We start from the raw sequence: 12,791 nt of genomic DNA, 5'->3' as shown, positions 1-12,791 counted from the left end.
GTAGGAGCAAATGAAGAAGACAATGAATAGTCACAAAAAGGTCGAGGGAAAAACAAAAAGTTTAAAACTGCCCTTATCTCTTCAAAACACGCGTTTTTCGCGACTGGATTAAGTCGCCACACAGTCGCTAGCTCAAGCCGCCAAAGTACACAAGAACAAAAATGTGAAAAATTTTCTAAGTGTTTTTCGCGACTAGAAGGTCTACCCGCGAGTGAGTCGCGAGCTGAGCCGCGAAAATCTCTGAGTGAACCTCGCGACTGGACCTTCCACCCGCGAACAAGTCGCCAAAAATGACCAGCGACGGTGCGACTGAGGCTCGCGACTTGACATACCCGCGACTAAGCCGCCAAAACAGGGCAAAACTGGCTTTTTGAAATTTTCAGATTTTTCGAACAAAATACTTTCCAAAAACACCTAAAACACTCAAAAATCTTTTTGTGCTTTAATTAACAAAGATTGAGCATGTGAAAACATATTTCATCAAGTACAATCACACAAATGAATATGGCATTTATTGAACATAAACTTGTGTGTTGTGTGTGGATATCAACAATGAGATAGTCCTTCGTCTAGTGTGAAGCTTCAATGATCAATTCAACCAAGGCATACACAATTAGCACTAGATCATGTGACCCATCTCAATTATAGAAATATGTATATATGACCTCCCACATAAACTTGATAACATGATTTGGAGCTTTACATTTGACTCCACTTTCAGTCAACACAATTGATCTTTTTGATCTATTTGAGACAATCACCTCTCATTGTGAGAGTGATATATGATATTTCACTTTAAGGAATAAGCCTTTGGCTTTTTGAATAAACATTCATTTCAATATAAGGTCGCTTACCCTTTTTCCTAGTCAAATACTAGAATGTGCGACAGGCTTTTGCAGCTCAATATCTCTTTTCATTTGGAGATTTACATTTGGTGAGCTCTTTTTAACAAAACAAAAATAAAGAGTGGGAAGATATATAGACACAAGTCTATGCAAGGCTCAAGATCAACAAAACCATTCACTAATCATTCATGACAAGTTTGAAGATCTATTTACAACAATCACAAAGATTTCAAGATTTTTCCCACAGAGATATACGTGCATGAAAACAAGTAATGTTCGAAAATGCACAAAGCCATTAGCACAAAGGTACAAGTCAAAACAAGTTTTGAGACAAGAGCTCAACAAAGTCAATCAAGCTTTTTGATTTTCTAATTTTTATGTGGTTTTTGGATTTTTGACACAGAAGAAGAAAAATGATTTAACAATCAAAGAAAGAACCAACAGAATTAACAGAAGGACAAACAAACAATAAACATATTGCACAGAGGGTTAACAAGGAAGTGTGTGCCACATCACAAGCAATTATATCAAATTAGAAATATGTGAAGCGCACAACACACAAGATAATCAAGGAATTGTACCGACACCAATGGTCTTACGGAGTGATTCAAACCGTGGACCATCGAGAGGCTTGGTGAAGATGTCCGCCTTTTGATTGTCGGTGTGTATGAACTCAAGACACACAACTCTTTCCTCTACCAAATCCCGAATGAAATGGTAGCGTATCTCTATGTGTTTAGACTTAGAGTGCTGGACAGGATTCTTGGAAAGATTGATGGCACTGGTGTTGTCACAGAAGACACACATCGTTTCTTGAGGAATTCCATAGTCATGAAGTAGTTTCTTCATCCAAAGAAGCTGAGTGCAGCAACTTCCAGCAGCGATGTATTCTGCTTCTGCAGTAGATAGAGACACTGAATTCTGCTTCTTGCTCATCCATGAGACAAGATTGTTACCAAGATAAAAACAGCCGCCTGAAGTGCTTTTCCGATCATCTACACTTCCAGCCCAGTCAGCATCTGAATACCCAGCAAGACAATCATTTGAGTCTTTTGAATACCACAGACCATAGTTTGCAGTACCATTCACATATCGAATGATTCGCTTAGCAGCAGTCAGATGAGATTCCTTCGGATTAGCTTGGTACCTGGCACAAACGCCCACACTAAAAGCAATGTCTGGTCTGCTGGCTGTAAGGTAGAGCAAACTCCCTATAATGCTCCTATACAATGTAGGACTTACTTCAACTCCCGACGAGTCCACATTCAGTTGAGTGGAAGAGCTCATGGGGGTGGAGGCATGTTTTTTGGATTCTAGACCAAACTTCTTGACAATGTTTCTGGCATACTTTTCTTGAGATACAAAAATACCCTCCTTCTGTTATTTGACTTGAAGACCCAAGAAGAATGTGAGCTCCCCCACCATACTCATCTCGAACTCCTTCTTCATTTCTTCAGAAAATTCAGAAGCACGATCTTCGATGGTTGCCCCAAACACTATGTCATCTACATAGACTTGTGCCACAAGGAGATAACCTTCATCATTTTTGACAAACAGAGTTCGATCTGCATACCCTCTCTTGAAACCTCTGTCTAGAAGATACTGTGTAAGACGATCGTACCAGGCTCTAGGCGCTTGTTTTAAGCCATAAAGGGCTTTCTTCAATCTTAGTACATGATCTGGAAAATGAGGATCTTCAAATCCTTTTGGTTGCTCAACAAATACTTCTTCATTTAGATATCCATTCAGAAACGCGCACTTTACATCCATTTGATAAAGTTTGAAATTCAATGTGCACGCAATGGACATGAGGATGCGAATGGATTCGAGTCTTGCCACCGGAGCAAAAGATTCATCAAAATCCACTCCTTCAACTTGAGTGTATCCTTGAGCTACTAACCGAGATTTGTTTCGGATTATCTCTCCATCTTCATCAGTTTTGTTCTTAAAAATCCATTTTGTCCCTATAACATGAATGTTCTCAGGCCGTGGAGCAAGTTCCCACACATCATTCCTTACAAACTGATTCAGCTCTTCATGCATTGACTCAACCCAATTCTCATCTTGAAGAGCCTCTTCAACCCTTTTTGGTTCAAACTGTGCAAGATAGCAGTGATATGTTACATGATTAGCTAGCAGAATGTTTCCCTTCCTGAGACGAAGACCGTCATCAAGAGATCCTATGATGTTACTTTCCGGGTGATTCTTGATGACTCTTGAAGATGGCCTTTTTGAAGTGGAAACTTCCTCACTACGAGAGATAGGAGGATGAACTTCAGGAGGTGTAAGAGGGCTTGAGGTTCTAGACATCGATCTCGTTTCCATTCTTTGGTTGATTGGAGTCGATTCTACTTCTGGTATAGGTTCTTCACCTTCTATATCCAAAGCTTCTATCTCAACATCTGCCTCTTTGGTGCTTGGCCCTTCTACACCATCAATCATTTCCACCTTAGGTAAGGCATCATCAATTTTGACATTTATGGACTCCATCACAGTCTTTGTTCTCTTATTAAACACTCTATATGCTCGACTTGTAGTAGAGTAGCCAAGAAAGATACCCTCATCACTTCTCGCATCAAACTTCCCAAGATTCTCTCGATCATTTAGGATATAGCATTTACTTCCAAACACCCGGAAATATTTCACTTTTGGCTTCTTCCCATTCCATATCTCATAGGCAGTCTTCTTTGAACCAACTCGAAAGAAAATCCTATTGCCAATGTGACACGAGGTGTTGACAGCTTCTCCCCAAAATTTTTGAGGTATTTGCTTGTTAAGCAACATGACTCTTGCCATCTCCTGAATCACACGATTTTTTCTTTCTACCACTCCATTTTGTTGTGGAGTTTTTGGAGCTGAAAATTCTCTCTTAATTCCATTCTTTTCACAGAAGGACTCGAATCTTGCATTCTCAAATTCCCTCCCATGATCACTTCTAACTTTGGCTATCGGAATCCCTTTTTCATTTTGTAGTTTCTTGCACAGAATCTCCAACCTCTCACAAGCTTCTGATTTTTCTCTAAGGAATTCAACCCAAGTGTATCTTGAGTAGTCATCTACAATAACCATAATGTATCTCTTTCCCCCTAGGCTTTCAGTTTTGGTAGGCCCCATTAGATCAACATGAAGTAACTCCAAGCACCGAGAGGTGGCTATCACATTCACCTTGTGATGACTTGCCTTAGTTTGCTTCCCCATTTGACACGCACCACAAACGGTCTTCTTCACTTTTCCAAACTTAGGAAGTCCCTCGACTACTTCTAGTTTGGAGACTTTTGATACTTGTTTGAAGTTGGCATGCCCAAATCTATGATGCCACAGCTCCAACATATCCACACGAGCACTTCTACATGATATGGGTGCCGTGGGAACTATTCCATAACAGTTATCTGTAGTCCGATTTCCTTCCAATACCTGAATCCCCTCTTCATTGATGATCACACATCCCTTCTTAGAGAATTGTACCAGAAAATCATCATCACAAATTTGAGTGATGCTCAGCAAATTCGCCTTCAGCCCTTTTATGTACAGCACATCTTTTAGCAGCGACAAACCAGGTATCTCAATGGTTCCTTTGCCTAGGACTTAAGCATGACTTCCATCACCGAAGGTCACATAATCACCAACCTTTTCTTTGAGTGTCTTAAACAGAGACTTATCCCTTGTCATATGACGAGAACACCCACTGTCAAGATACCACAAACATGCATTAAACACCTTCAATGAGGTATGCACAAATAGGTTCACATGTGACAGACATTCTTGACCTTCAACTACAAACTCATCATCAGTTATGCTTCTTTCAGATTGATTTTTCATTTTCAGATTCTCAATCATCTCACACAATGTTCTATTCTTTCTTTTATATTTCTTAATCAATGATTTAGATTCAGATATGCTACTATGTAAGGCATGATTCTGACTTTCAAGAAATTCCAGCATGTGAACAAATACTCTAGCATGTTTCTTAGTTTTTAACAATTCTACAAGATCATCAGTAAGACACCTTTCAAACATATGCATAGAGTCATTTTCACAAACACTTAAGCTACAATTCAGCATGGTATAAACCAACACAATCAACCACAACACAGGGGTCTAGGATCACACTTAGGTAATGAACCACAACAAGTGTACCCGCTCTGATACCAATTGAAAGTTCAAAAACGTGTAAAAACACCTTTGAACGTTTAGACCCCCAAATTAAAACTTAATCAATTCAAGCAATATGTCAAACAACAAGTGTGCGGAAACTTAACATATGCTATCATACGAAATTGATTAAAAACTATCTAAGCCATAACAAAATAAAATCCACAGCAGATAATTTAAAGGCAAAGATAGAGGAAGGAAGATGCAAACACAAAGACAACACGCGATGTGTTATCGAAGAGGAAACCGAAGTCCTCAGCGAAAAACCTCTCCGCCGCCCTCCAAGCGGTAATCAATCCACTAGAAAATATAGTTGGGATACAAGGACAGCAATAGACCCTCCAAGCCTAATCTACCCAGTGCACCTAAGCCCTCCAAGCTTCTTGCTCCAACGAGGTTGCGCCGAACCTTTTTCTTTTCTAGCTTCCCGGATTCCGCTACTACACCGTAGCATCAACCAATGAAGATTGGCTCCTTCCTAACTGCTTCCCAGAAATCCAAACGACTGTCTCACAATGAAGATGATGGTGAGAACCAGGTCTGGTATAATGCCTCTCAAGGATTTAACAATGGAGAGGAAGAGAGATGAGGAATTTGAAGAGATTCTAAGGTAGAGATTGTGGGTGAAACAATCTGGTTTTTCTTTAGGGTTTCTCTCTCAAAATTCTCTCTGGAAGCTCTCTTTCAATCGTGGGTAATAGGGGTATTTATACTGGAGTGGAGAGGAATGTGAAACGTCATAATTCTACAAAACAGGGGTGGCTCGCGGCTTGACCTCGCGGCTTGACTGAGTCGCGAGATCCAGTCGCGAGATAACCATATGCCAGTTGTCCTGTTTTGTCCTGTAGTGCTCCAGCTAGCAGACTGTTCACCTTCCAGCATGCTTGGCACGTGAGGTTGCTTCTGGCGGCTTGAAGCCGCGAGTCACCCGCGAGACCCAGCCGCGAGACTCTGTTTTCTTGCACACTCTTGAGCAAACTTCACTCTATCTCACTCACTACCCTTACATCAAACCCACCTAAATACAGGGTTACTAAATGCTGAATTACAAGCAAATTTGGCACGGAATAAAGCCAATTAGATGGTTGAATAAATTCAACCTTACAGATCTTCCTTACAATCTTCGAGTCCTCCGTTTTCTCCCCCAAGTTGAACTTGCTGACAACCACTTCATTTAACTTCCCATAGAAAGAGTCAAAAGACTCATCCTCACTCATTTTGAGCTCCTCAAACCGAGTGGTCAGCATTTGTAACTTGGTGTCTTTCACTTTCTTCGTGCCTTCATAGGTAGTTTCCAAAATCTCCCATACTTCTTTGGCCACGGTAATATGAGAAATCCTGTGAAATTCATCTGGAGACACACCACAGAAAATAGCATTGAGTGCTTTACTGTTAGCATTAGATGCAGCAAGTGCTGCCTTATCCCATGTGGATTTTGCTGCCTCTGGTTTGGTCCAACCAATCTCAACAGCATCCCAAACGGATTCATCAATAGAACACAAAAAAGCTCTCATTCGAACCTTCCAAAAAGCATAATTACTACCATCAAAATATGGAGGTGCATTTAGGGATTGAGACCTATCCATCTCAAAAGGGAGTCAAGGATCACACAATGGTAATGAAACCAATATCAGTGTACCCGCTCTGATACCAATTGAAAGTTCAAAAACGTGTAAAAACACCTTTGAACGTTTAGACCCCCAAATAACAACTTAATCAATTCAAGCAATATGTCAAACAACTAGTGTGCGGAAACTTAACATATGCTATCATACGAAATTGATTAAATACTATCTAAGCCATAACAAAATAAAATCCACAGCAGATAATTTAAAGGCAAAGATAGAGGAAGGAAGATGCAAACACAAAGACAACACGCGATGTGTTATCGAAGAGGAAACCGAAGTCCTCGGCGAAAAACCTCTCCGCCGCCCTCCAAGCAGTAATCAATCCACTAGAAAATATAGTTGGGATACAAGGACAGCAATAGACCCTCCAAGCCTAATCTACCCAGTGCACCTAAGCCCTCCAAGCTTCTTGCTCCAACGAGGTTGCGCCGAACCTTTTTCTTTTCTAGCTTCCCGGATTCCGCTACTAGACCGTAGCATCAACCAATGAAGATTGGCTCCTTCCTAACTGCTTCCCAGAAATCCAAACAGCAGTCTCACAATGATGATGATGGTGAGAACCTGGTTTGGTATAATGCCTCTCAAGGATTTGACAATGGAGAGGAAGAGAGTTGAGGAATTTGAAGAGATTCTAAGGTAGAGATTGTGGGTGAAACAATCTGGTTTTTCTTTAGGGTTTCTCTCTCAAAATTCTCTCTGGAAGCTCTCTTTCAATCGTGGGTAATAGGGGTATTTATACTGGAGTGGAGAGGAATGTGAAACGTCAGGTTTTTACAAAACAGGGGTGGCTCGCGGCTTGACCTCGCGGCTTGACTAAGTCGCGAGATCCAGTCGCGAGATAACCGTATGGCCAGCTGTCCTGTTTTGTCCTGTAGTGCTCCAGCTAGCAGACTGTTCATCTTCCAGCACGCTTGGCACGTGTGCAGCTTCTGGCGGCTTGAAGCCGCGAGTCACCCACGAGTCCCAGCCGCGACACTCTGTTTTCTTGCACACTCTTGAGCAAACTTCACTCTAACTCACTCACTACCCTTACATCAAACCCACCTAAATACAGGGTTACTAAATGCTGAATTACAAGCAAATTTGGCACGGAATAAAGCCAATTAGATGGTTGAATAAATTCAACTTTACATCGTTCAAAATGTTTAAAACCCAGTTTCAGGCCATAAGAGCTTGGTGGACTTAATTTACCGTTTAGCCACATTAAATATCTTTGGGATGGCGTAAAGGTAATTTTGTTCTTTTAACTATCTTTAAAAAATAAAATAAAAAACTATCTTTTTTATTTTTTATAATCCTTCTTCTCTTTAGGAGTAGCATCAATTAATTCCTTGTGTATTTGAGTTTACTCTTTTGAATGTAAAATTCCCATAATTAAAAAAAAAAATTATTTATTAAAATAAATTATATGTTTAATGCAAATTTATTTTTTGACAAGGTTTATATGCAACCTAGGTTGCATAAATTTTTATCAACCCACTATGTAGCGGTTGAAAAAACCATCCACATTTACTTATTGTTACATGACCTTTTTAATGAGTCATGTAACTTACATAAATAATATACGTGGATAGTTTTATAAATCGCTATATAGTGGGTTGCATTAAAATTCCTGCAATCTAGTTGTATATAAACTTTTTTCCTTTTTTTTTGTTTGTTTGAACAGTATTTAGACAAGTTAAAATGCCTTGATCTCAGAAATTCTAAAGACCTTATCCAGACACCTAACTTGATAGGCGTTCCAATACTTGCGAGATTATATCTTAGTTGGTGCGGTAATTTGGTTGAGATCCACCCTTCTGTTGGGCAACTCAGCATGCTTATTATTTTAGAACTGGAACACTGCCACTCACTTACCAATCTTCCAAGAATGACTACTAGAATGGAGTCCCTTACAACTCTTAGTCTTTGTGGCTGCTCAAAAATCAGGAAGATTCCTGAATTTGAGGGAATTTTGAAAAGCCTATCAAAACTTAATTTGAGTGAGACTGCTATTGAGGAACTACCCTCATCAATCGAGTGTTTGACTGCCCTTACTTTGTTAGATCTAAGAAACTGTGAAAATCTCTACTATCTTCCAAGCAACATGAGTAGTTTGAAGTCTCTTGAAAAACTTGTTCTTTCTGGATGTTTACAACTTGCAAACTTGCCAGAGAACATTTGGGAAATAAATTGTTTGAAAGAACTTGATTTGAGTCGAACTGGATTAAGACAGCCATTCGAGAGAAACTTTTCTACGTTGAGTTGGTTGTTTTCCCAAAAACAACTTAATTTAAGTAGGTTCTCTGTACTTGAAGGAATAAGGCTTAATATTGGTCTTGTCAGCTCATCCTCCTTAAAATATTTAACATTAAGTTGGACCAAATTTGTCACACTGCCTGCAACTATCAATCAACTATCGAAACTGGAAACTCTTGATATGCGCCAATGTGATCAACTTCGAGAATTACCAGAGCTTCCATCAACTGTGAGATATCTAAATGCTAGAGGATGTTATTCCCTAGAATCATCACCAGCAATACTCAAAACAAGCAGTTCGTTTCGACCTCGCTCCCTCTTGGGCAGGGCCGGCTCTATGGTGGAGCAAAAAATGCAACCGCCTAAGGCCCCAAGTAAAAAAATGGCCCCTAAATTTTAACCAATAGGATTATTTATAATCAATAAATAAAATAATTTTTTTATTAGATGAAAAACAAATAAAAAATAGAGAAAAATGCAATGTCGTCCACAATATTTTTCACAACACTTTTACAACTAATGCTAAGTAGCAAGTTATTACAGCCTATTGTTGATGGCAAAAAAATAATTATAGTGATATTTTCAAATAAAAAACAAAAAGCAGTTTAAAATCTAGGATTTGTTGTAAAAAATATTGTGAATGTTGCACTTCTAAAAAAAAAAGAATAATAATAAGAGTTTAATTAGCAAACTTTTACTAGTTTTCATCTAAATCTACCACTAACACCACTGTTTTACTTACCACTATCAATCTACCACATCAACAAGTATGAAAAATTTTGTCAAATTTTTTTTGTCTTAAAAATTAAAAAAAAAAAAAAATTCTATGTAGTTCATGTTAATTAGTAGTAATTTTGCATCTAAATAAGATGATCAATTTTCGCCTTAGGCCCCCAAATGCATCAAGCCGCCCCTGCTCTTGGGTCAGCACGATGAGAGCAAAGGCGAAGTGGCATTTACAATATTGAACCGTTACCTACAGGTAACTCTTTATATTTCTCTCTCCTCTTGGATTTATTTTATTATTTCTAATTTTTTAATAATTAGATAGTTGGCAGGAGAGAGGAATTTGAAGTTTAGATGTTTTCATTAGACCAAGAAGCGCCAGTTTAGCTACAAGACTTTGGCCTCTTGTGAATTGTTTAATAGAGTTTCATATCATGTGTTTTTTTGGTACAGGGACTCCTTTGTCGAAAGACTGAATATGAAACTTATACAAAAAGGAAAGAAGATCGATCCAGAACTGAATTTCAGTTAATTATTCCTGGATCTAAAATTCCACAGTGGTTAACTCATAGAAGTGTGGAGAATTCAATAAGCATAGAGCTACCTCCAAATTGGTGTAATAGTAGATGGATGGGATTCACGCTTTGTGCTTGTTTGTATGCATCATATATGCCTACTACTGTTGAGGTGTTTGGCAAGACATCTAGTCTTAGAGCTCGTGTGATAGCCCTTGGTGATATGCCACACAGTCACTGTGTCTCTGAAATTTTCTTTGGGATGACATTAGGTGTGGCCCACATTTGTCTATTGTATTTATCTCGTGAAGATTGGTTTGCTACTGGTTGGAACGGTGAATGCAGTCAAATTGAGGTTGTGTTTGAAACCACTAACCCATCCTTGGTTCCGCAGAAGTGTGGGGTCAGTTTGATATACGAGCAAGATGTGGAAGAGTTCAACCAATCAATTGCACAATGTAGAAATGGCCGGGTCATTACTTATGAGGGTTCTGCTGGTAATAAATTCAAAATTTCCTGAGTTGCTAAGATTGCAACAAGTGGCCCAACATGGATATTACACCAGTAAAAGCATGAGAACATGGAAAAGATGTGAAAATATCAGGTTTGAATTGAGTAAGTTGTGAAAATATGAAAACCATCCGGATCAATGTTTAGTTCATGGGAAACATGTATTATTTCCTTTTAATGATCCCAAATTTGGAAAAAAATTTACTTTGGATACATGGCTTGAAATTGCAATTCATTTTGAGAAATTACTTGATTTTTCAAGGAATGTTTGTCATTATTTTTTATTGGGTCCGATTGCTTTTAAATGGAATTCTAAATAAAATTATTTGAATTTGTACCATGATATTTATTCTTTGAAAATCCATGTAATTGTCCTAGCATTATATTGTTTTGGTGCATTGCCGCTTGACAGTCTTTGACTGTGCCACGTGGTAGCACATGATTTAGCCAGTTTCTTAGATCACACCAGCCCTCTAGAAACTCGCCCCTAACAACCTTTGTCCTTTTCTCCATGACTACTTAACTAGTGTGTTGGCGACATGTGCTTGGTTGATGGTAAAAATACTATTATTATTCTCAGGATAAAAACACTAAAACTTTTCGTATGCAATTTAGTATCAAAATTTGAATACCAGAGCCGGACCAAGATTAATTAAATAAGATTTATGCTATGATTGGAAGTTTGGAGGAGTACGAGAAAAGAGGGGAGCAGTGGAGGAGCCACATTGGGGCCAGGGGGGGCCTTGGCCCCTTAGGTTTTCAAAATTTTCATTAATAGTGGTAACAAAATCCTAATTAGTCTTTAAAATTACTTGTCCCCCCCTCCCTCCCTAAAATTTTGACAAAATTTTCAATACGGAATAATCCCTATCCAAGTTCAATTTGATCTCCCTAATTTAGAAATTGGTTCAGAAGAAGCCAAAAAAAAAATGTAATTGGTGAAAACAACCATAAAAAAATACCACAAGATAGCCCATTTTATAGCCCATGGCTCTCTATGTACCAAGAAAATAAAAACCCCAAATTCTTATTTTTAACACATTCTAAATCACCACAGATCAATCCTTCAAAAATACCCCTTATATTAAAAAAAGAAAAAGAAAACCCAAAACAAATCTAAGTTACTGTGTGTGTGCTTTGCACCTAGCCCATCACGCCGCCAGTTGCCTTGCCGCGAATCTGTGGTCGTCCATCGACTCTAAGCTTCGTTGCATCTCTTTCTCTCTATTTAACCTGACTGGTCTCTCTCTCTCTCTCTCTCTGTGTTTAACCTGTGAACTTTTTGTTTAACCTGACTGGTATCTCTCTCTATTTAACCTATGAACACTAAAGAGATACCAAATTATGTAGTTTGTTTATTGCTTTTGTTATATTGTTATACTGTGTGCTGTACAATTGTATTGCTGATTTGATGTACTCTAGTCTAAGTTTCATTTATGTTTCTAGCGATTTTCTATTAAAAAAGAAGAAGTAATGGCCTGTTTGGAAGTTTAAAAAAGGAGGGGGAGTAGAGTAAAGGAAGGGAGAGTAATTCAATTACCTTGTTTGGAAGTTTTTTAAGAAAGAAGGGGGAGGGGTTTGGAGGGGTTTCAACTACCTCTAACCCCTCATTTTTAATTCCACCAAATTGGAGAGATTTGGAGGGAGAGTAGAGAAAATAAATTATTGACCAAATGAATTCTCCAATTTACCCTTTTTAAATTAACAAAATTACAAACCAAAATAACCTTTGTTTGTTTCCTTAGAAAATTAAAAATAAACAAACAAAAGTGTTGACTGAAATTTTTCTCTCGAAGTGACGAATATGCTCTGATCCTCAACCCAGTTGGTATTGGTCGATGCTAATCCCACATTGATTAATGCGTTGCCAGCGGAGACTATCGTTCCCATTACCTTTGCCTACTTCTTCTTCTTCAACGCCGTCGTACGTTGCTCACGACGATCGATCTCAAGTCGGTGGCTGTGCACGAGATTGGGCATTTGCTTGGGCTCGGACATTCATCGGTGGTAATGGCTTTGGATCAGTACGCGTTGGGAGCGATTATCGTCTCGGTTTTCACGCTCGTCATTGCGATTTATAGCCTCGTCGCCACGAAGAAAAAGGTCGTTGGAGAGGCGCGAACTGAGGTAGTGAACTGCATCGCCGCGGCGGTAGCCGCTAACGGAGAATGTAGATC

The 12,791-nt window shown here is 38.9% G+C and overlaps 1 protein-coding gene across 1 annotated transcript; it reads left to right on the top strand.

The window, feature by feature from the left end:
* The first annotated feature begins 8,378 nt into the window (after positions 1-8,378).
* Positions 8,379-10,624, top strand: LOC115989849 (disease resistance protein RPP2B-like). Its single transcript, XM_031113729.1, has 2 exons — positions 8,379-9,203; positions 10,043-10,624. Exons 1-2 carry the CDS (start codon positions 8,442-8,444, stop codon positions 10,622-10,624), a joined length of 1,344 nt encoding a protein of 447 aa, XP_030969589.1. The 5' UTR covers positions 8,379-8,441.
* The last annotated feature ends 2,167 nt before the right edge of the window (positions 10,625-12,791 follow it).

Source organism: Quercus lobata, chromosome 5 (assembly GCF_001633185.2).
Source record: "Quercus lobata isolate SW786 chromosome 5, ValleyOak3.0 Primary Assembly, whole genome shotgun sequence".
In the NCBI taxonomy this organism is placed as follows: domain Eukaryota; kingdom Viridiplantae; phylum Streptophyta; class Magnoliopsida; order Fagales; family Fagaceae; genus Quercus; species Quercus lobata.
The sequence above is the reverse complement of the archived record's forward strand: the minus strand, read 5'-3'. Positions and strand labels throughout refer to the sequence as shown.

What these genes read in the sequence shown, in the direction of transcription:
- LOC115989849 (XM_031113729.1), top strand. Translation starts at nt 8,442, where the DNA reads ATGCTTATTATTTTAGAACTGGAACACTGCCACTCACTTACCAATCTT. An exon ending in TGGGCAGGGCCGGCTCTATG is followed by an intron (nt 9,204 to 10,042) that starts GTGGAGCAAAAA and finishes TTTTTGGTACAG; the next exon opens with GGACTCCTTTGTCGAAAGAC.